Source organism: Erythrolamprus reginae, chromosome 7 (assembly GCF_031021105.1).
Source record: "Erythrolamprus reginae isolate rEryReg1 chromosome 7, rEryReg1.hap1, whole genome shotgun sequence".
Lineage (NCBI taxonomy): Eukaryota > Metazoa > Chordata > Lepidosauria > Squamata > Dipsadidae > Erythrolamprus > Erythrolamprus reginae.
In genome coordinates this window covers 8,678,052-8,701,376 of record NC_091956.1, presented here as the reverse complement: position 1 = coordinate 8,701,376, position 23,325 = coordinate 8,678,052, and the positions used below count along the sequence as shown (strand labels likewise).

The 23,325-nt window shown below is 41.9% G+C and overlaps 1 protein-coding gene across 2 annotated transcripts in view; it reads left to right on the top strand.

Moving 5' to 3' along the window:
- Nucleotides 1-23,325, top strand: part of ANTXR2 (ANTXR cell adhesion molecule 2) — a 197,596-nt gene that overhangs the window by 109,747 nt on the left and 64,524 nt on the right. For both annotated transcript variants that reach the window (XM_070756933.1, XM_070756934.1), the window contains exons 14-16: nucleotides 884-976; nucleotides 6,335-6,502; nucleotides 9,485-9,565. In XM_070756933.1, the coding sequence (XP_070613034.1) occupies nucleotides 884-976; nucleotides 6,335-6,502; nucleotides 9,485-9,565 (342 nt within the window). The remainder of the gene's footprint in view (nucleotides 1-883; nucleotides 977-6,334; nucleotides 6,503-9,484; nucleotides 9,566-23,325) is intronic.

The window sequence follows — 23,325 nt, the reverse complement described above, 5'->3', positions numbered from 1 at the left end:
AAACCCCCAACACTTTACCCTTAGATTATCTACGGTTGACCTATCCAGATTCCTAAGAGGTCAGTAAGGGGCGAGTACAAGTGCACTAGAGTGCCTTCCGTCCCCTGCCCTACTGCTCTCCTATATCTCCTATACCTTTCTTCTATTCCTATATCTCTTCTTCTCTTCTTTCATTGATATGTTCTATTACTATATCATCTTTTCTATTATTTCTTAGATATATTTTACTATGAGTATCTCCTCTATAACCTTCATCATGTATTTTACTACACAACCCTAACCCTACACAACTAGACTTGAAATCTTGAGCTTAGAAAGCTTAGAACTACATCACCTTAAACACGACCTAAGCATAGCCCATAAAATCATCTTCCTGTCAACAACTACTTCAGCTTCAACCACAACAACACATGAGCACACAACAGATACAAACTAAATGTAAACCGCTCTAAACTCGACTGCAGAAAATACAACTTTAGTAACTGAGTAATTGATGCATGGAACCCACTACCAGACTCTGTAGTATCATCACCTAACCCCCAAAACTTTACCCTCAGACTATCCACTGCTGACCTCTCCCGATTTCTAAGAGGTCAGTAAGGGGGTTGCATAAGTACACCAGCATGCCTTCCGTCCCCTGTCCTAATGTTTCTCTCTTACTAGTATCATGTATATAAATATTGTTATATCTTTGTATACCACCAATATGTACTTGACAAAGCAAACAAATAAAAACAAATAAATAACTGTTGTGAGGAAAAAGTTGCCTGTGAGTAAGCTGGTTTAAAATATTTATAAGGAATATTGTTGTTGTTGTTGTTTTCAAAAACCTAAACTAATTCCCCCCCACCCCAAAAATAAAATGTTCTCTGATTTCCCGCAGGAGGAAGAAGACCCTTTGCCTAACAAAAAATGGCCGACAGTGGATGCCTCCTACTACGGTGGACGTGGAGTTGGTGGGATTAAAAGAATGGAGGTCAGTAGCATGCGATTGAGTCCTGCAGTACGAGATGTGTCAAGGCTTTTTTTAAATTTATATTTAAAAATTTGGAAAACATTCTCCAGGCACTTCATTTTACAAAAGAAAAAACAACCAGATATTATTATTATTATTATTATTATTATTATTATTATTATTATTATTATTTTACTATTTTACTATTTTATTATTTTATTATTATTTTATATTATTTTATATTATTATTATTTATTTTTTAAAAAAAATTATTTACAAATATACAAGACATAAAAAACAATCATAACAGTTGATATTGGAATCTATTACACTACTATATATATATATATATATATATATATATATATATATATATATATATGTATATATATATATATATATATACACACACATATATATTATGGCATTCAGTAAGCATATAGACTTACGAAAAGGCAAGGGAAAGAAAATAAAAGGAAAAAATATAGAGATAGTAGAGAGGAAAAGAGGAGAAAAAAAAAGAGGTGAAGCAATGAAGAGGAGAGAAAAAGAAGAGGCGAGAAGGGTGGGCGAGTGTACAGTGAAGTTGTGTTGAGAATGTAAACTAATTTTAACTTTATTAGCTCATTACCTTAGATCAGGATTAGTCGTATAGATAGAGAGAAGCCAGCATTGAATTTATCACGGTATATAGATTTGGAACTAAAAGTAAAATTTTATCTTTATACTGTATATCCAATATCTCTTGCAGCATTTGAAATAGAAAAGAAGGGTTTTATACTAGATTTGTGTCTACTCTAATATATACAGATCGATCCATTGTTTAAGCAAATTATTCTCTCTCTTTTTTAACCACCTATAAAAGGGATCCCAACATTTGTTGAATGAAGATTCGGTTTCATTTCTAACTGTCATGGTTAGCCTAGTCATCTCTGCACAGTATTTAATTTTCCTTACTATAGCATCTTCTGGGGGTATCTCTTCATTTTCCCACCACTGCGCCAAGGTTAGTCTAGCTGCAGTGGTTAGATGAATAATGAAATGTACTTGGGTTTTAGGAAGGTTCTGTCTAAGAATATCCAGGAGGAAGCATTCCGGAGTTTTTTCTATTTTCAAATTTAGTATTTCCTCTATCCAGAGTCCAATTATATTCCAATAAGTCTGTTTTATTATTTTATAATTATTTTATAATTATTTTTTATTATTATTATTATTATTATTATTATTATTATTATTATTATTTATTAATAATTAGATTTGTATGCCGCCCCTCTCAGCAGATATACTGATAGTGGAAATAGAATAGACTGGAATAGAATGGAAAAGAATAGAAAATATAGAATGGAATAGCACAGCACAGCACAGCACAGAACAGAACAGAACAGAAAATAAATATGGAATGGAGGAATGGAATGGCATAGAATGGCCCTCTACTGGGGGGGGGGGCACCACTCCAATAGCGGAAATAAAGCTGCATTGTGCATGCAGTTCCATTACCAGCCAGTGTGCATGCGCCGTGCTCGGGGCGCATGGCCTGCTCGCTGCCCTCCCATGCTGCAGGCATCTCTCGGCGCACGTAGCCATGGCACCCCGAGGGAGTTGTGGCCTTTGGGAGCAGCCACGGCTTGCTACGAGTGCCATCACCGCGCTGAATGATGCCTGCGGTGCAGGAGAGCGCAGAGCAGGCTGTGCGGCCGGAGTTTGGGGCCGCCCGGCCTGCAGACCGCATGCCATCTTCCTGGCACAGCTCCTTCACGAGCAATGTGGAGGAGTCCCCAAAATGTAAGGGGGGGTCTGGGTGGGCCCTGAGTGGCGGAGCCACGTCAAGCAGTAGGACGGGGGTGCACGAGCAGTGGAGCCATTGTGAACAGCTGGGCAGACGAGCGGTGGTGGAGCAGGTCACTTACCTTATTTTTTGGCTTCTGTGCATGCGCGGAAGCAAGAAAAAAGCTGAAAATGGGCGAAATCTTGTATGCATGAGTGTCCTCTCAGGAGATTGGGCTTCTGTGGATGCGTAGGAAGCTGAATCTCGCACTGGGAGTGCGGGCATGTGCTGGGAGTGTGTGCATGCTCATGCCAAATTCCGGGAGTGCTGGGTGATGGTGACCCACCATTGCATATGCATTGGTACTTAAGAACTTAATTCGTTCCGTGACCAGGTTCTTAAGTAGAAAAGTTTGTAAGAAGAAGGAATTTTTCCCATAGGAATCAATGTAAAAGCAAATAATGTGTGCGATTGGGGAAACCACAGGGAGGGTGGAGGCCCTGTTTCCTCCCAGGAGATTCCTAGAGAAGCCCCACGGAGGCTTCTCCCTGCCTTTTCTGGCTCTGTTTCCTCCCAGGAGATTCCTAGAGAGGCCCCACGGAGGCTTCTCCCCGCCTTTTCCGGCCCTGTTTCCTCCCAGGAGATTCCTAGAGAGGCCCCACGGAGGCTTCTCCCCGCCTTTTCCGGCCCTGTTTCCTCCCAGGAGATTCCTAGAGAGGCCCCACGGAGGCTTCTCCCTGCCTTTTCCGACCCTGTTTCCTCCCAGGAGATTCCTAGAGAGGCTCCACGGAGGCTTCTCCCCGCCTTTTCCGGCCCTGATTCCTCCCAGGAGATTCCTAGAGAGGCCCCACGGAGGCTTCTCCCTGCCTTTTCCCGTTACAGTTTCAGAAGCTCGGGTTTCTAAGTGGAAAATGGTTCTTGAGAAGAGGCAAAAAATCTTGAACACCTGATTCTTATCTAGAAAACTGTGGAATACTGTGTTCAGTTCTGGAGACCTCACCTACAAAAAGATATTGACAAAATTGAACGGGTCCAAAGACGGGCTACAAGAATGGTGGAAGGTCTTAAGTATAAAACCTATCAGGAAAGACTTCATGAACTCAATCTGTATAGTCTGGAGGACAGAAGGGAAAGGGGGGACATGATCGAAACGTTTAAATATGTCAAAGGGTTAAATAAGGTTCAGGAGGGAAGTGTTTTTAATAGGAAAGTGAACACAAGAAGAAGGGGACACAATCTGAAGTTAGTTGGGGGAAAGATCAAAAGCAACGTGAGAAAATATTATTTGACTGAAAGAGTAGTAGATCCTTGGAACAAACTTCCAGCAGGCGTGGTTGGTAAATCCACAGTAACTGAACTTAAACATGCCTGGGATAAACATATATCCATCCTAAGATAAAATACAGGAAATAGTATAAGGGCAGACTAGATGGACCATGAGGTCTTTTTCTGCCGTCCGTCTTCTATGTTTCTATGTTTCTAAAAGTTCGTAAGTAGAGCCGTTCATATAGTAGGTAGAGAGGCACCACTGTAGTTCCTTTATGATTTGTGGAGTTCGACTAACAGTATTCCTGAGCCAGCCATGGCTCAGAAGAATAAAATTAATGCTAGCAATCATTACTTATTCATACTATTAGAATAATCAAAGCACAGCAAGCCAGAGTTGCTGTAGAGAGCAGGTAGGGACCAGTTCTCACAGCAGTGAGAAAAAACCACAGCATTGGACCACCCAGTGGATCTAATGAGGTCATCGTGCTCTGCAGGCCTTGCTATAATTGTTACTCCACCTCAATTCCTGGAGGAGGACCCAAAGTCACAGCTGCTTTCTAGCAAAAGTCCTCAAGGCCGTGTACTTCGCAATCGTAAAACGACACCATTGATTAATAATACAAGAGCCCCAGAGAGGTTGCTTCATCTCTTGACATTTCACATCCTTCCAAACCCATCAGGATTCCATGGAAGCCGCACAAGCTTTTGCAATCGTTACCAACTGAACCTCACAATTCAAAGAAGTTCAGCTGCTTCCCCGCCAAAGTAGAAGCCCAGTTAGCTCTGGCTCTGCTTCACATCACCATGATCAATTGTCAGCCTGTTCCTAACAAAGCCTGAAGTTATCTCCCTCCTCTCAACTCATACGACATGGGTATAGTCAACGAAGCGGCGGAAGTGATGTGCCGGTGCCTGGAGGCTGTTGGGGCCTGGATGGGTGTCAACAAACTCAAACTCAACCCAGACAAGACGGAGTGGCTGTGGGTTTTGCCTCCCAAGGACAATTCCATCTGTCCGTCCATTACCCTGGGGGGGGGAATTATTGACCCCCTCAGAGAGGGTCCGCAACTTGGGCGTCCTCCTCGATCCACAGCTCTCATTAGAGAAACATCTTTCAGCTGTGGCAAGGGGGGCGTTTGCCCAGGTTCGCCTGGTGCGACAGTTGCGGCCCTATTTGGACCGGGAGTCATTGCTCACAGTCACTCATGCCCTCATCACCTCGAGGCTCGACTACTGTAACGCTCTCTACATGGGGCTACCTTTGAAAAGTGTTCGGAAACTTCAGATCGTGCAGAATGCAGCTGCGAGAGCAATTATGGGCGTCTCTAAGTATGCCCATATCACTCCAACACTCCGCAGTCTGCATTGGTTGCCGATCAGTTTCCGGTCACAATTCAAAGTGTTGGTTATGACCTATAAAGCCCTTCATGGCACCGGACCAGAATATCTTCGGGACCGCCTCCTGCCGCACGAATCCCAGCGACCGGTTAGGTCCCACAGAGTCGGCCTTCTCCGGGTCCCGTCGACCAAACAATGCCGTCTGGCGGGACCCAGGGGAAGAGCCTTCTCTGTGGGGGCCCCGACCCTCTGGAACCAGCTCCCCCCTGAGATTAGGATTGCCCCCACCCTCCCTGCCTTTCGTAAACTCCTTAAGACCCACCTCTGCCGTCAGGCATGGGGGAACTAAACATCTCCCCCTTGCCCATGTTGTTTTGCCATTGATTGATTGACTGTGTGTCTGTTTTTATATACATTGGGATTGTTTTATAAATTTATTAATTTTAAACTGTAATTAGATTGGTGGGCATTGGATTTGTTATTATGTACTGTTTTATTGTTGTTGTGAGCCGCCCCGAGTTTGCGGAGAGGGGCGGCATATAAATCCAATAAATCTAATCTAATCTAATCTATAATCAGGGGAGGGCTTCAAAAAATTTAGCAAGGGGCTCTCTGCCTGGTTGCTGGGTGGGCTAAAATGACAACAAGGGATTTTATTTATTTATTATTTATTATTTAGATTTGTATGCCGACCCTCTCCGATGTGAACAACAAGGGATGGGGACAACAAGGGATGGGGACAACAAGGGATGTGAACTTTCAACTGGGTGGGAAACTCAGATTCGAGTTTCCCAGTTTAGGTGCCAGGATGGCTGCGGCAATAAATTGGCACTTTTGAGTTGGACTCTGATTTGGGTTAGAGGCTACCTGGAACCTTGACCTCATTTCAATCCAATCCAGAAGTACAAATATTCTCCTTGTATATTGACTCTGAAGGGCAAGAGCTTCTTTTGTTTCAAATCCATGGCCAGTCTGAAATGGAGATTTGGGTTGTTGTTTTTTTTTAGGTTCGTTGGGGTGACAAAGGGTCAACTGAGGAAGGAGCCCGGCTAGAGAAAGCGAAAAACGCAGTGGTGAACTTTCCCGAGGAAACAGATGAGCCGGTTATTAACAGACACCCCAAACCAAAGCCTACCTCTTTGCCCTCCCAGGAAAAATGGTACACACCTATTAAGGTACTTGACGAATCCTTCATCATCGAATATCATTGTACATATTATTATTATTATTATTATTATTATTATTATTATTATTATTATTATTATTATTATTATTATTATTTGTTTGTTTATTTATTGGATTTGTATGCCGCCCCTCTCTGCAGACTATTATTATTATTATTATTATTATTATTATTATTATTATTATTATGTCAGTACAACACAGCAAACGAGATCACTATGCTGGATTTCGTATTTCATCACCAGTCGGGCGCTTCCCAAGCACCTAGGACTGTGTGATGTAGCGCGAATTATTATTATTATTATTATTATTATTATTATTATTATTATTATTATTATTATTATTATTATCATTATTATGTCAGTACAACACAGCAAACGAGATCACTATGCTGGATTTCGTATTTCATCACCAGTCGGGCGCTTCCCAAGCACCTAGGACTGCCTGATGTAGCGGCAAATTATGTTTGTCGATCCCAGTAAAACGGCCTTTTGCAATTGACAGATGGAGATTTTGTCAATTCCGATGGTTTTCAAATGTCCGCTGAGATCCTTTGGCACTGCGCCCAGCGTGCCAAGGACCACTGGGACCACTTTCACTGGCTTATGCCAGAGTCGTTGCAGCTCGATTTTTAGATCTTTGTATTTCACTAATTTCTCTAGCTGCTTCTCCTCAATTCTGCTCTCCTGGGATTGCGATGTCGATGTTCCATACTTTTTTTTTCTCCACGATCACAATGTCTGGTGTGTTATGCTTCAGAATTCGGTCAGTCTGAAGTCGGAAGTCCCACAGTAGTTTTGCTTGCTCATTTTCAACCACTTTTTCGGGCTTATGATCCCACCAGTTCTTTGCCACTGGTAAATGGTGGTTCCGGCACAAGTTCCAGTGGATCATCTGTGCCACAGCATCATGTCTATGCTTGTAGTCAGTCTGTGCGATCTTTTTGCAGCAGCTGAGTATGTGATCGATTGTTTCATCTGTTATTATTATTATTATTATTATTATTATTATTATTATTATTATTATTATTAGTCGTCAACATTATTATTATTATTGTTGTTGTTGTTGTTGTTGTTGTTGTTTAGATTTGTATGCCGCCCCTCTCCGAAGACTCGGGGTGGCTCACAACAACAATAAACAATGCAGTAGAAAAGCAATATTTAAAACTAAAGCTAAAAACCCACCATCCTTTAAAAACAGTCAATACTACCCAATATCAACTTTATTTGATTAGTCAATCGACCATATCAAAGCAAGAAAAAGGACCACATCGGTCATCATAAAACTGTGACTGGTTAAAATACAGTAAAATTGGCTAAAATAGAGGGAATTTGAATAAATAATAAGTTAAAATGCAGTATAATAAGCTAAAATTGAGTAGTAAAACATGAGAATATAACTCGTGCAAAGGATTATATTAAACAAAACTAAGATACTGATATAAAATATTCTTAAGTAAGTTCATCTCCTTTGCATGCCACCCCAATATGTTCTATAAAACGTATTCTCATCTGTACAGCCAATACTACCCAATCATAACCACACATAAATCTTACTATTTCATGTATACATGTATGTATTGTATTTCATGTATACAATGAAACTGGTTTAGCCTCTACTGGTGCAGTTTATACAAGACAATGTGAATAATATAAAGGATAATCTTTATACTAGTAGATTGAGGGGGAAAACTAGTCATAGGTTTCCATATGTGCAGCATATTCTGTGCAACATGTACATTACTCAGGTGTATGATCTTATATAGCCATGATGGCAAACCTATGGCACATGTGCCCCAGGTGTCACTGGGAGCCATATAAATACATAGTGTGTGTGTGTGTGTATATATATATATGTGTGTGTGTTTGTGTGTGTCACGTGTTTTGGATGAATTTGAAAATTAAGGGAGACTAGGATAGATCTATTTCGGCCTTATTTTAGCCTCATCAGCTAGCCGTACCCTCACTGGGACTTGAACTTGCAACCTTTGCCTTATAAGGCAGAGAGTTAACCTCTAGGCTACAGTATCTAATCCCTTCAGCTCTGTACCAGGGAAGGGTTACATATTTTTGTGTCGAATATATATATGAAGGTCTTGGCATATTCGGATTTCTTCCCATGTAGATTTTGTAGAAACCCACACACACACACTACCCTGGCACCGGTGAAATCTTTGGTGCTATATTGTGTTAAGGAGTCTGACATCCATCCCATGAGTAGAAGCTGTTTTTAAACCTGTTTAAAAAACCGTTTTTAAAGCTGCTTTTTCCATTCATTCATTCATTCATTCATTCATTCATTCATTCATTCATTCATTCATTCATTCAATGTCCAATGTCTGTGGCTGCTCACCTTAGACAATGACTCCTGGTTCAGAAAGATATCACATTTTTTTTTTAAAAAAAATGTGATAGTTGCAGTGTCCTGGGATCACTTTTTATAACCTTCTAACATGCAAAGTCGTTGGGCAAAACACAATCACTTAACAACTGTTTTACTTATTTAACAACTGCAATGATTCGCTTAACAAACAAAAAAAGTCGTAAAACAGAGCAAAACTCACTTAACAAATTTCTCACTTGAGCAACATAAATTTTGGGTTCAAATTGCGGTTGTAAGTCGAAGACTACCTGCCCACCTGTTTGAAAGTACACCCCATAGAGTCACGTATTTTGAAAAAGCGAGTTTAGGAGGAGTTTCATCCGATCTGTATGTTTTAAAAGCCCAGAATTAGGAATTTCCAACTCATTTAACACACCGTTAGGAAGTACTTACCCATGCATCATTGACTCAATGTGTTCCCATTAAAGAGAATTTATACCTAATGGCATCCCATTTAAGGAGCGGTTGTTGTCCTGCGGTGTCATTTGGCTGGAGAGGATGCCCGGAACATATTCAAGGATGCTTAATGGGTTGGAGGAATGGTTCTCCCCTCTGCCAAATCATCACAAGTCTTCCTGGGTTTCTCTTTACAGGGTCGTCTTGACGCCCTTTGGGCTTTGCTGAAGGGCCAGTACGACAGAGTGTCTTTGATGCGACCGCAGCAAGGAGATGAGGTTGGTGGACAAATGTATCTGTTAAGGATGTGCACAACACTTTCTCAAACTCTCTGCGAGTGCTTGAGATGCTGAATGCAAGGGAAGAAAGTTCTCATCTTATAGGACAGTGATGGCGAACCTATGGCACGAGTGCCACAGGTGGAACGCGGAGTCATCTCTGCTGGCATGCGAGCTGTTGCCCTAGCTCAGCTCCAATGTGCATGTGTGTGCTGGCCAGCTGATTTTTGGCTCACACAGAGGGTCTCGGAGGGCGTTTTTGGCTTCCAGGGAGCCTCCTGGAGGATGGGGGAGGATGTTTTTACCCTCCCCTGGAGCAGGGGTGGGCAATTAATTTTGCCACGGGGCCGCATGAGAAATTGGGATGGTTTTAGAGGGCCGGACTAATATAATTAACTCAGTTCTACCGAATACTGTAAAGACCCAGATCCTGGCCTGACCTAAACACCCAGACAAACTCTACAGACCCCTAATTTATCTATCTATCTATCTATCTATCTATCTATCTATCTATCTATCTATCTATCTATCTATCTATTTAATCTATCTATCATACCTACCTATCTATCTATCTATCTATTATATCTATCTATCTATCTACCTACCTACCTACCTATCATATCTATCTATCTATCTTATCTATCTTTCTATCTATCTATCTATCTATCTATCTATCTCTCCCTAGACTTGGGGCGGCTCACAACAGTAATAGAAAAAATAATGTAGAATACAAATCTAATAATTAAAACAAAAACCCCATATTTAAAAAAAAACATGCACACAACATAATTGTTTGCTTTACGGCAACACAGTGCACCACAGTCACTGCGCTGGAGTGTTTGCGTGTTTTCTGTGCTCGGACGCTCTCGGTAGGAGGTCAGGGTCTGCTCCAGTGTGAGGATGAAAGAGCTCACTGCATCTGCCGGAACTCCTCCGGTTCCTGCTTTCCTGATGAATCATGAAGATAGCAGGAACCGGAGGAGTCCCGGCAGACGCGGTGAGCTCTTTCATCCTCGCACTGGAGCAGACCCTGACTTCCATGGACCGGTCACAGATAGCGGGTGGGCCGGTCACAGACAACGGGTGGGCCGGATGTGGCCAGCGAGCTGCCCTTTGCCCAGGTCTGCTTTGGAGCCCGGGGAGGGCAGACACTAGTCTACTGGACTCATCAGGAATTGGGAAATAGGCCATTCCCAGCCTCCAGAGGGCCTCCGGGAAGGCGGGGAAAACTGTTTCAACCCTCCCCAGGCATTGAATTAAGGGTGCGGGCACTCGCGCATGCACAATAGTGCACGGACACACTCTTGGCACCCGAGGGGAAAAAAGTTCGCCATCACTGGTATGGGAGTTGTATGTATGTATAGACCTTCTTCCCACCCATCTAATAAGTAAAGGTTTCCCTTGCACATAAATGCTAGTCATTCCCGACTCTAGGGGGCGATGCTCATCTCTTGTTTCTAAGCTGAAGAGTCACGCTGTCTGAAGACGCCTCTGTGGTCACTAAATGCCAAAGGTGCATGGAACCTTCCCACCAAAGGGGGTCCCTATTTGTCTACTTGCATTTTGTACGTGCTTTCAAACTGCTAGGTTGGCAGAAGCTGGGACAAGTAATGGGAGCTCACTCCATTGCAGAGCGGTAGGGATTCGAACCACTGAACTACCGACCTTTTGATTGACAAGCTCAGCATCTTAACCGCTGAGCTACCGCATCCCCCATGTAGTATGGCTGTATTATTATTATCCTTCTCATCTTTTCTACTACCTTCTCCTATTGGGACCTGTTGATTATATTACATTGTTTATATGTATTCTTGTTTGTATGTAGAGTTAGGAATTATTAGAATAGAATAGAATAGAATTTTATTGGCCAAGTGTGATTGGACACACAAGGAATTTGTCTTGGTGCATATGCTCTCAACGTACATAAAATAAAATATACATTTGTCAAGAATCATGTGGTACAACACTTAATAATTGTCATAGGGGTCAAATAAGCAATGAATTAGCTGATGAAGGGAACAAGCAGGAAGAGGGAGATTATGATCCCGCTATATAGAGCGCTGGTGAGACCACATTTGGAATACTGTGTTCAGTTCTGGAGACCTCACCTACAAAAAGATATTGACAAAATTGAACGGGTCCAAAGACGGGCTACAAGAATAGTGGAAGGTCTTAAGCATAAAATGTATCAGGAAAGACTTCATGGACTCCATCTTTATAGTCTGGAGGACAGAAGGAAAAGGGGAGACATGATCGAAACATTTAAATATATTAAAGGGTTAAATAAGGTCTGGGAGGGAAGTGTTTTTAATAGGAAAGTGAACCCAAGAACAAGGGGACACAATCTGAAGTTAGTTGGGGGAAAGATCAAAAGCAGCATGAGAAAATATTATTTTACTGAAAGAATAGTAGATCCTTGGAACAAACTTCCAGCAGACGTGGTAGATAAATCCACAGTAACTGAATTTAAACGTGCCTGGGATAAACATATATCCATCCTAAGATAAAATACAGAAAATAGTATAAGGGCAGACTAGATGGACCATGAGGTCTTTTTCTGCTGTCAGACTTCTATGTTTCTATTCCCCATGTAGTATGGCTGTATTATTATCTTTCTCATCTTTTCGACTACCTTCTCCTATTGGGACCTGTTGACTTTATTACATTGTTTATATGTATTCTTGTTTGTATATAGAGTTAGGAATTATTATCTGACGAAGGGAACTGATGATGTTACCTAGTTGGGTAACGAAATGTTTGCAAAAAAAACCAACGAAACTCAAGAGGGCATGTTGGCACTAGTAGATAAAGATGTGTAGAAAATTTCGCAGAGTATGTTTCAAAAACTTTTCAAGGGAGAATTCATCAAGATTTCAGTGTTCAGTAACACTGCTTTTGAAATTGAACAAGTTAAAGGCGAGACTGGGATATCATTCAAATCCTTTGAACATCTTTCATTCATGCTGCCGGTGCTTTCAAAGACAGGTGGTGGAACATTAACACATTAAGCAGGCAGTATTCTCCAGGTCTCATCAGAAAGAAGGGCCTGTTGAAACCCATTATTTTCAAGTAATCCTGCTAAAAATGAATCCGTTAAATGGTTCAGAGGAACCCACTTCTGGGGGAAGAAGTGTTTTCGTCAATCGATTTCACCTTAAGTAACAGGGGATTATGAATCGTAACAATGTATGATTTGTAGTTCCTTCCCGTATGTACTCATCCATACCAACAAAGAACCACCGCTGAACTATACAGGGTGCGTTCCAAAAGTAATTTATTGAACAGATTTGCACAAACACTTAAAATTCTTCAAAGGACTGTCCTTGGGCCTCCACACATTTTTTCCAGCGACTCTGCCAGTACCGGTACGCGCCCTGGAAGGCATCTTCGGGGACCTCTCGCAAGGTCTTCGTCACGGCTGATTGGAACTCTTCTATGTACGAAAAACGGGTTCCTTTCGGGGCTGCCTTATTTATTTGTTGATTGATTGGTTGATTGGTTGATTGGTTGATTGGTTGGTTGGTTGGTTGGTTGGTTGATTGATTGATTGATTGATTGATTGATTGATTGATTGATTCATTCATTGATTCATTCATTCATTCATTCATTCATTCATTTATTTATTGGATTTATATGCCGCCCCTCTCCGAAGACTCGGGGTGGCTAACAGCAATCATAGAAACATAGAAACATAGAAGACTGACGGCAGAAAAAGACCTCATGGTCCATCTAGTCTGCCCTTATACTATTTCCTGTATTTTATCTTACAATGGATATATGTTTATCCCAGGCATGTTTAAATTCAGTTCCTGTGGATTTACCAACCACGTCTGCTGGAAGTTTGTTCCAAGCATCTACTACTCTTTCAGTAAAATAATATTTTCTCATGTTGCCTTTGATCATTCCCCCAACTAACTTCAGATTGTGTCCCCTTGTTCTTGTGTTCACTTTCCTATTAAAAACACTTCCCTCCTGAACCTTATTTAACCCTTTAACATATTTAAATGTTTCGATCATGTCCCCCCTTTTCCTTCTGTCCTCCAGACAGAATCCTAAAACAACGTACAATAATAATCCAATACTAAAAACGATTAACAACCCATTAATATAAAAAACCAAACATACATACAGACATACCATGCATAAAATTGTAAAGGCTTAGGGGGGAAGGGAATCTCAATTCCTTCATGCCTGGCGGCAGAGGTGGGTTTTAAGTAGCTTACGAAAGGCAAGGAGGGTGGGGGCAATTCTAATCTCTGGAGGGAGTTGGCTCCAGAGGGCCGGGGCCGCCACAGAGAAGGCTCTTCCCCTGGGTCCCGCCAAGCAGCATTGTTTAGTTGATGGGACCCGGAGAAGACCCACTCTGTGGGACCTAACCGGTCGCTAGAATCCGTGCAGCAGAAGGCGGTCCCTGAGATAATCTGGTCCGGTGCCATGAAGGGCTTTATAGGTCATAACCAAAACTTTGAATTGTGACCGGAAACTAATCGGCAACCAATGCAGACTGCGGAGTGTTGGTGTAAGATGGACATATTTGGGAAAGCCCATGACTGCTCTCTCAGCTGCATTCTGCACGATCTGAAGTTTCTGAACACTTTTCAAAGGTAGCCCCATGTAGAGAGCGTTACAGTAGTCGAGCCTCGAGGTGATGAGGGCATGCCTTAATCTGAAGGAACAATCCTTTCCTCTTACATTTACACAAACACACACACACAAACATTCTTTTGTTACAAGTGCTAACTATTAATGGAGGAGGCCAGCTTGGTTTGAGAGCTGCCTTCCATTGATCAGGAAAAGGCTTTGAATCGCACGATGATGGAACCCCTCGGAGTCATAAATATTTCAGCGCCGGCACTTGGTGAGGTGAGAGCAACTTGTACAGGTGTGAATTAGCAGGTTGTCCCCGAAATCTGTTCTGGGCAGAGGCTTAGGTCCGCATCTGCCTGCAGGGAGACCTCTGGGTTGTCACCAGATGTAGTTAAGGAAGAAGAACGGGGATGTTTGGTCTCACATTTGCTGCCTGAGGCGGCGCTGGAACACGAAAGGTAGGCTGGAGATGGACACAGCTGTGCTCCCAATCTTGCCCGAGGCACAAATAGAACGAACCTAATGTAGTTTGACTCCATCGTGGTGGGGAGAAAAGCAGAGAAAGCCACTACAAAGAAATGCAATGCGGTAACATCTGCCACTAAGTTTTCAGGGGACTAACAGAGGATGGAGAATGGGGACAAGTGCCTCTCTCACCACCTCCACCACAATCATCTCCTCCTCCTCCTCCTCCTCCTCTTCCTCCTTCTCCTCCTCCTTGCTCCCGCTTACCTTACATTAAGCCACAAAGTCTTTTGAAGACCTTTCCTCAAACATAGAAACATAGAAGACTGACGGCAGGAAAAGACCTCATGGTCCATCTAGTCTGCCCTTATACTATTTCCTGTATTTTATCTTAGGATGGATATATGTTTATCCCAGGCATGTTTAAATTCAGTTCCTGTGGATTTACCAACCACGTCTGCTGGAAGTTTGTTCCAAGGATCTACTACTCTTTCGGTGAAATAATATTTCCTCACGTTGCTTTTGATCTTTCCCCCAACTAACTTCAGATTTTGTCCCCTTGTTCTTGTGTTCACTTTCCTATTAAAAACACTTCCCTCCTGAACCTTATTTAACCCTTTGACATATTTAAATGTTTCGATCATGTCCCCCCTTTTCCTCCTGTCCTCCAGACTATACAGATTGAGTTCATGAAGTCTTTCCTGATACGTTTTATGCTTAAGACCTTCCACCATTCTTGTAGCCCGTCTTTGGACCCGTTCAATTTTGTCAATATCTTTTTGTAGGTGAGGTCTCCAGAACTGAACACAGTATTCCAAATGTGGTCTCACCAGCGCTCTATGAGACCACATCTGGAGGTCGTCCACAGGAGCTCTGTCTTTTCGCAGTTTGCTTTGTCTGAGTCGGATGTTGAGTTTGTTTTTGGAACCACCAAGAAAGTACCGTATTTTTCGGGGGGGGGGGGGGGTATAAGACTCACCGGAGTATAAGACGCACCTTAGTTTTTGGGGAGGAAAATAGGGAAAAGAATCTGCTTACCAGATATTTATCTGGCTAGCGTCCTTAGTCTGGTCAGCTTCAGCACATTCTTTTATCCCCTGGTTAGGGCTTTTAAAAAACTTGTTCAGAGAGTGTAACAATGAAAGAGTTTGCAAGCCTGTAAAAGCTGGGAAAATCATTAGCTCCTGGTTAGGGCTGGAAAGAAACTTATTCGGAGCAAGTTAAACCAATGGGGGAAAAAACCCTGCAAAGACTTAGGGCTTGGACAACATTCTTTGCAGAGAGTAACAATGAAAGAGCTTGAAAGCCGGTAAGAGCTGGGAACTTTATTAGCACCTGGTTAGGGTTGGAAAGAAATATTCAGGAAATGAAAAAACCCTGCAAAGACTTAGGGCTTGGAAAACATTCTTCGCAGAGAGAAACAACGAAAGACGTTGTAAGCCCGTAAGAGCTGGGAACATCATTAGCTCCTGGTTAGGGCTGGAAAGAAACATGTGGAGCAAGTTAGACCAATGGGGAAAACCCTGCAAAGACTTAAGGCTTGGAAAACATTCTTTGCAGAGAGTAACAATGAAAGAGCTTGCAAGCCTGTAAGAGCTGGGAACATTATTAGCACCTGTTTAGGGCTGGAAAGAAACTTATTCGGAGCAAGTTAGAGAAATGAAAAAAACCCTGCAAAGACTTAGGGCTTGGAAAACATTCTTCCCAGAGAGAAACAATGAAAGAGCCTGCAAGGTAAGAGCTGGGAAGATTGTTAGCAGCTACTTAGGGCTGGGGGGCGGGAGAGGGAGCTACATTCAGAATATAAGACGCACCCAAATTGTCTTTTAGAGAGGAAAAAGGTATGTCTTATACTCTCCCAAATACGGTAACTTATAAGTGATACTCCACCGTGAAGACCCTGGCTGTTTGTTTTGATTCAAGGAGAGAAGGAGAAAAGGAGAAGCAAAGGGTGGGATGCTTTTGGAGTTGTTTTGTTGGGGAAAAAAAATAAAATAGAACAGGACTCAATTCTCCTAGAAAGCTCCTTGGATTTAATTGAGGTTTCTGTTCACCTTCCAACCACTGCAGTCGCTTGGAGGGGATCTCTTTTTTTTTTTTGTTAAGCATTGTCGCAACGACATCTTGTCATGCTGTTAGAGAAGATGGCGTCGGCTGTTCTTTTCTGCCTCTTCCTCGTGGTGTCTTTCGAGTAGGTTGGGGGCAACCGTAGACAGAAACTTGGCATGAAGTTCAGTGTGAGCATGAGGTTTCTTTTGCTGCTAATCTGAGCTGGCTCACGCACGTTGATTTATGAGATCAGGATTGACACGCAGACACCTAAATAACTCACTTTTCTTTTGGCGGTGGGGTGGGTAACGACAACTCTTTGTTAGTTCTTCTTTGTGGCATTTGCTGGGGTTGAAAACGTACCGCCACATTTAACTACTGTATTTTTCAGAGTACAGTGGTACCTCATCTTACGAACTCCTCTTCTAACGAACTTTTCAAGATACGAACCCGGTGTTTAAGATTTTTTTACCTCTTCTTCCAAACTATTTTCACCTTACGAACCCAAGCCGCTGCTGCTGGGATGAAGGGGTTTCTTTTTTTCCCCTTTTTTGAAGAAAGAAAGGAGAGGGGCGGCTTGGAGGAGGAAAAACTGCATTTTAAAAACTAGGAGAACAGCTGTGCTTGCAGGCACTGAAAGAGTGTCTTTTGAAGAAAGAAAAGGGAGGGGCGGCTTGGAGGAGGAAAGACTTTACAGAGAACAGCGTACTTGCAGAGGCACTGAAAGGGTGAAAAGTTCGTAAGATGAAACAATGTTTCCCATAGGAATCAATGTAAAAGCAAATAATGCATGCAAATCCTTCAGGAAAATCCCAAACTTTAGAAGGGAGGCGAACAGAGGGCAGGGAGTTGCAGCTAAAGGGGGCGGGTGGAAGAAGCAAGGCTAGGCTAAAGGGTGAGTGGGAAGGAAGAAAGGCAAGGGGGGCGCCCCTCCCTTTTCTTTTTTCAAAAGACACAGTTTCAATGCCTTTGCAAGCATGCAAAATCTTTACTCCTCCAAGCTGCCCCTCCCTTTTCTTTCTTAAAAAGACAACGTTTCAGTGCTTTTGCAAGCATGCAAAATCTTTACTCCTCCAAGCTGCCCCTCCCTTTTCTTTCTTAAAAAGACACCGTTTCAGTGCTTTTGCAAGCATGCAAAATCTTTACTCCTCCAAGCTGCCCCTCCCTTTTCTTTCTTCAAAAAAGGGGAAAAAAAGAAACCCCTTCATCCCAGCAGCAGCTGCTTGGGTTCGTAAGGTGAAAATAGTTTGGAAGAAGAGGCAAAAAAATCTTAAACATCGGGTTCGTATCTTGAAAAGTTCGTTAAAAGAGGCGTTCGTAAGATGAGGTACCACTGTATATCTAAAGTTTCGCATTTCATACCATTACTGTAAGCTGAAAAAAAAATGTGGTGCATTACTTTCTGGCCGACCCTCATATAAACTGTTCTCCGTCATAAAATGCAAACTCCCCGAATCCACTGCGGCGATGATGACCCTGAAGTATTGCGAACCCGACGTGGTTTATGCTAATGCCCGAGTATCTCATTAGTCCAGTTTACAGAAAGTCTTGCTAGCCTTTCCAGAAACAGCATGTCGGAACCTGACAGTTTAATTCAACGGCTCCTCTCCAGAGGAGCCCTGACAGCTTTAACTGTCTTGGGCACCCAGATTTATGAACTAGACTTACGCTCTTAACCAGATTAGTTCCTTTTCCATTAACTCCAGAAAATAGGGCAGCTGTCCAAAGGGCCGGTTGTAAATTTGATATTATCTGCCGTGTTAATCTCTAAGCTTTTCAGATGAGGACGGGAGCAGATAACAGGATTAAAGTTTTCACATCCCCGGGTTTTCACAGTCTAAGATGGACGTAGCATTTTTTATTTTTTTATTTAGGGGGGTGGGAAGGAGGGCAGGCATGCGGAAAATGGAGAGCGATCTCTGTCATTAATCTTAATTGATTGCCAAGACGTTTTAATCTGGGTTATTAATTAGGAAAGTCCTTAATGCACTGTCTGTATAGAAGCATCAGATGCTCTTTTATGAATTATGATGTGTTTGTGTAGATGCAGGATTTATTGGCCATGTATTAAAAGCCCCGTCTGAATGGCATTTTTGTTGATTAAAGACCCAAGCACCTAACACTTGGACATGGGGATAATTAATGTTGGGGTGGGGGGAAGAAGGGTAGAGAAGTGACATTTGCATGTTAATAGGTAGCCTTCCAGGTAAACTTCACAAATGTTCTAAAAATTAGCATGTTTTCCATCTAGGCTTTAGAAATAATTCTGTAAAGCAGTGGTTGGCAACCTTTTTAAATGTCGCGACCCCTTAATACAGTTCCTCATGTTGTGGTGACCCCCAACCATAAGTCTAGCGCCAATTCTCCCAACACAGCTTGAAGCTGATTGGCAGGAAGGTCAGAGGGACACCCCTACTGTAAACGCCTGGTTGGTTGGATTGTAAAAATATGTTCCAAGGCGCCAGAATAGGAGCTCTAGTTCCTAACATCATTTATCTTTTCTCATGGTCTTAGGCGACCCCTGGGAAACAGTCGTTCGACCCGCAAAGGTGTCCCGACCCCCAGGTTGAGAACCACTGCTTTAAAGATATGCCACTTCTGTTCTGATCTATCTTTCACTTATAAGAAATCTGCCATCCTGAATACTGGCAGTTCTCAACTTACGACCACAGTGGAGCTGAAAATTTATGTTGCTCAGTGAGACATTTCCCCCTCAGAGAGGGTTTGCAACTTGGGCATCCTCCTCAATCCACAGCTGATATTGGAACATCATCTTTCGGCTGTGGCGAGGGGGGCGTTTGCCCAGGTACGCCTGGTGCACCAGTTGCGGCCCTATTTGGACAGGGAGTCATTGCTCATAGTCGCTCATGCCCTCATCACCTCGAGGTTCGATTACTGCAACACTCTCTACATGGGGCTACCTTTGAAAAGTGTTCAGAAACTTCAGATCGTGCGGAACGCAGCCGTGAAAGCTATCGTGGGGCTTCCCAGATTCGCCCACATTTCTTCAACACTTCGTGGCTTGCATTGGCTGCCGATCAGTTTCCGGTCACAATTCAAAGTGTTGGTCATGATCTTTAAAGCCCTACAAGGCATTGGACCAGAGTACCTCCGGAATCACCTGCTACCGCATGAATCCCAGCGACCGATAAGATCCCACAGAGTTGGCCTTCTCTGGGTCCCGTCGACTAAACAATGTCGTTTGGCGGGCCCCAGGGGAAGAGCCTTCTCTGTGGCGGCCCCGGCCCTCTGGAACCAACTCCTCCCGGAGATTAGAACTGCCCCCACCCTCCCTGTCTTTCGTAAACTACTTAAAACTCACTTATACCGCCAGGCATGGGGGAGTTGAGACACTTTTCCCCCAGGCTGTTTTTTATACTTTGTTTTATGTTTGGTATGAATGTTGCTGTTTGGTTTTTAAGTAATGATAGGGTTTTATATGTTTTTAATATTAGATTTGTTCCACTGTTATATTGTTTTTATTGCTGTTGTGAGCCGCCCCGTGTCTTCGGAGAGGGGCGGCATACAAATGTAATAAATAATAATAATAATAATTTCACAAGTGAGTTTGGCCCCATTTTACGACTTTGCTTGTCACCGTTGCTAAGCAAATCATTGCAATTTCTAAGCTTGTAACATGGTTGCTAAGTCCGTCTGCTTTACTGATGGACTTTGCTTGTCAGGCGGTCGCGAAAGGGAATCCGGAGACCGCAGGATATTGCAACCGTCATAAATATGAGTTGGTTACCAAGCACCTGAATTTTGATCATGTTACCAGGGGGAATGCTGCAACGGTCATAAGTGTGAAAAAAATGGTCAAAAGTTCCTTTTTTCTTTTTTAAAAAAAATATAGTTTATTGATTTTTTAAGAGAAAATAAAAAATAAAAAAGGGGGGAGGAATAGGGATACAAAAAGTAAGGGCGATACAGAACAATAAACATATTTCAGCATAAGATATATAACTTATTGTGTATCAGTTTTAAACATTTAACTGTACATTTTCATGTTATACTTAATATTTAACATTTTATAGTTTCGTATCTATAGATTTACTTAGCAGTGATACCTCGTCTTACAAATGCCTCATCATACAAACTTTTCAAGATACAAACCCGGGGTTTAAGATTTTTTTGCCTCTTCTTACAAACTATTTTCACCTTACAAACCCACCGCCACCACTGGGATGCTCCGCCTCTGGACTTCCGTTGCCAGCGAAGCGCCCGTTTTTGCGCTGCTGGGATTCCCCTGAGGCTCCCCTCCATGGGAAACCCCACTTCCGGACTTCCATGTTTTTGTGATGCTGCAGGGGAATCCCAGCAGTGCAAAAATGGGTGCTTCGCTGGCAACGGAAGTCCAGAGGTGGGGGTTCCCAGCGAGGGGAGCCTCAAAGCAATCCTAGAAGCGCAAAAACGGGTGCTTTGGCTGGCAAAAGGGGTGAATTTTGGGCTTGCACGCATTCATCGCTTTTCCATTGATTTCTATGGGAAACATTGTTTTGTCTTACAAACTTTTCACCTTAAGAACCTTGTCCCGGAACCAATTAAGTTTGTAAGACAAGGTATCACTGTATTAGTATGGTTAGATAAGATAAGATAGGATTTGGGTGGGGAAAGGGAAAGGGATGGTACCTGCGATATAGCAGGCGTATGCAGTTTAACAACATATTTTTAAATTATAGTGTTGTGGGTTTGGGTGTGTATATTGAGGATGGTTGCATATTATATTGTTAGTAGATTATAGATCGACATCAGAGGGATTGAACTCAGACAGAACATCTAGTTTGTATTTGGTCTAAGGAGTTTTCAGTTGGTTTCTGTTTTGTTATCATTAGTGTTGGATAGCCATCTGTACCATTTCTCCCAGGCCTTGTAGAACTCGGATTCATTGTTATTTTGTATTTCCATTGTCAAAAAGTTCCTTTTTTCAGTGCTGTTGTAACTTCAATCACTGAATGAACTGTTGTAAATCGAGGACTACTTGTAGTGTGTGACCTCTAATTCAGATTCTCCACCTTCAAATTTTATCATTGCAGTCATAGATCAAAACAAATAAAAACCCTTAGTGAATGCACAATCAAAAATTGTAGGATTAAAATGATAAATAACAGATAAAATCCATGATAAAATCCAGTCTATCAATTATGCATTTTCAATACTACTAAAATTACAATCCATAAGCTGTGAGGTCTATATTCAGTTTGATACTATAAACAATAAACAAGGTTGCCACATTTGCCGTATCAATTAGCTAAGATATATTAAGCACTTAAAAGCTTATAGATCAATACATGCACATTCATACCATCTTCTGTATTAAATGCAGTGCTTGAAAGCTGTGTTACAGTAGATTTGCTACTTCACGGGTTTTCAAAGGGCTTAAATCCATTAAAAATTTTAAATCCATTAAAAATCCATAAAATTCTTCTACAACACTACTGTCCTCTATTAAAGAAACTGGTAGGATATCACATGTAGTTCCAGCTGAGAAACATTATAGAATGACTGTTTCATGCAAAGGGTGGATTTTAAAAGTCCAAATACTTGTTAAATACATTAAAAAATATATTTCCTCTATTTCACGGAAATTATTGGTCTTGGAATGCATCCCCTGTGAAAAACGAGGGATTACTGTATATATAGAGCGCTGGTGAGACCACATTTGGAATACTGTGTCCAGTTCTGGAGACCTCACCTACAAAAAGATATTGACAAAATTGAACGGGTCCAAAGACGGGCTACAAGAATGGTGGAAGGTCTTAAGCATAAAACGTAACAGGAAGGACTTAATGAACTCAATCTGTATAGTCTGGAGGACAGAAGGAAAAGGAGGGACAGGATCGAAACATTTAAATATGTCAAAGGGTTAAATAAGGTCCAGGAGGGAAGTGTTTTTAATAGGAAAGTGAACACAAGAATAAGGGGACACAATCTGAAGTTAGTTGGGGGAAAGATCAGAAGCAACGTGAGAAAATATTATTTTACTGAAAGAGTAGTAGATCCTTGGAACAAACTTCCAGCAGACGTGGTTGGTAAATCCACAGTAACTGAATTTAAACATGCCTGGGATAAACATATATCCATTTTAAGATGAAATACAAAAAATAGTATAAGGGCAGACTAGATGGACCATGAGGTCTTTTTCTGCCGTCAGTCTTCTATGTTTCTATGTTTCAAAGGGGACTTAAATCCATTAAAAATTTTAAATCCATTAAAAATTCATAAAATTCTTCTACAATACTACTGTCCTCTATTAAAGAAACTGGTAGGATATCACATGTAGTTCCAGCTGAGAAACATTATAGAATGACTGTTTCATGCAAAAGGTGGGTTTTAAAAGTCCAAATACTTGCTAAATACATTAAAAAATATCTTTCCTCTACTTCACGGAAATTCGTTTTTCACGGGTGGTCTTGGAACGCATCCCCCGCGAAAAATGAGGGATCGCTGTATATCATAACTGTAAATAGAAGTCTTCGATTTTAAAGGAAAAAAATGGTGTACCTTTCTCCATTATTGTTTCCACTGTTTATGGATGTATGGAGGTGAACAGCTACACCGCCTATCTGCAGCCACTATGCAAAGTATAATAATTTACATAAATATCCATATTTATTTCAATCTGTCTGTGGCTCCTAGTAACACAGCTTGGCTCAACTGTC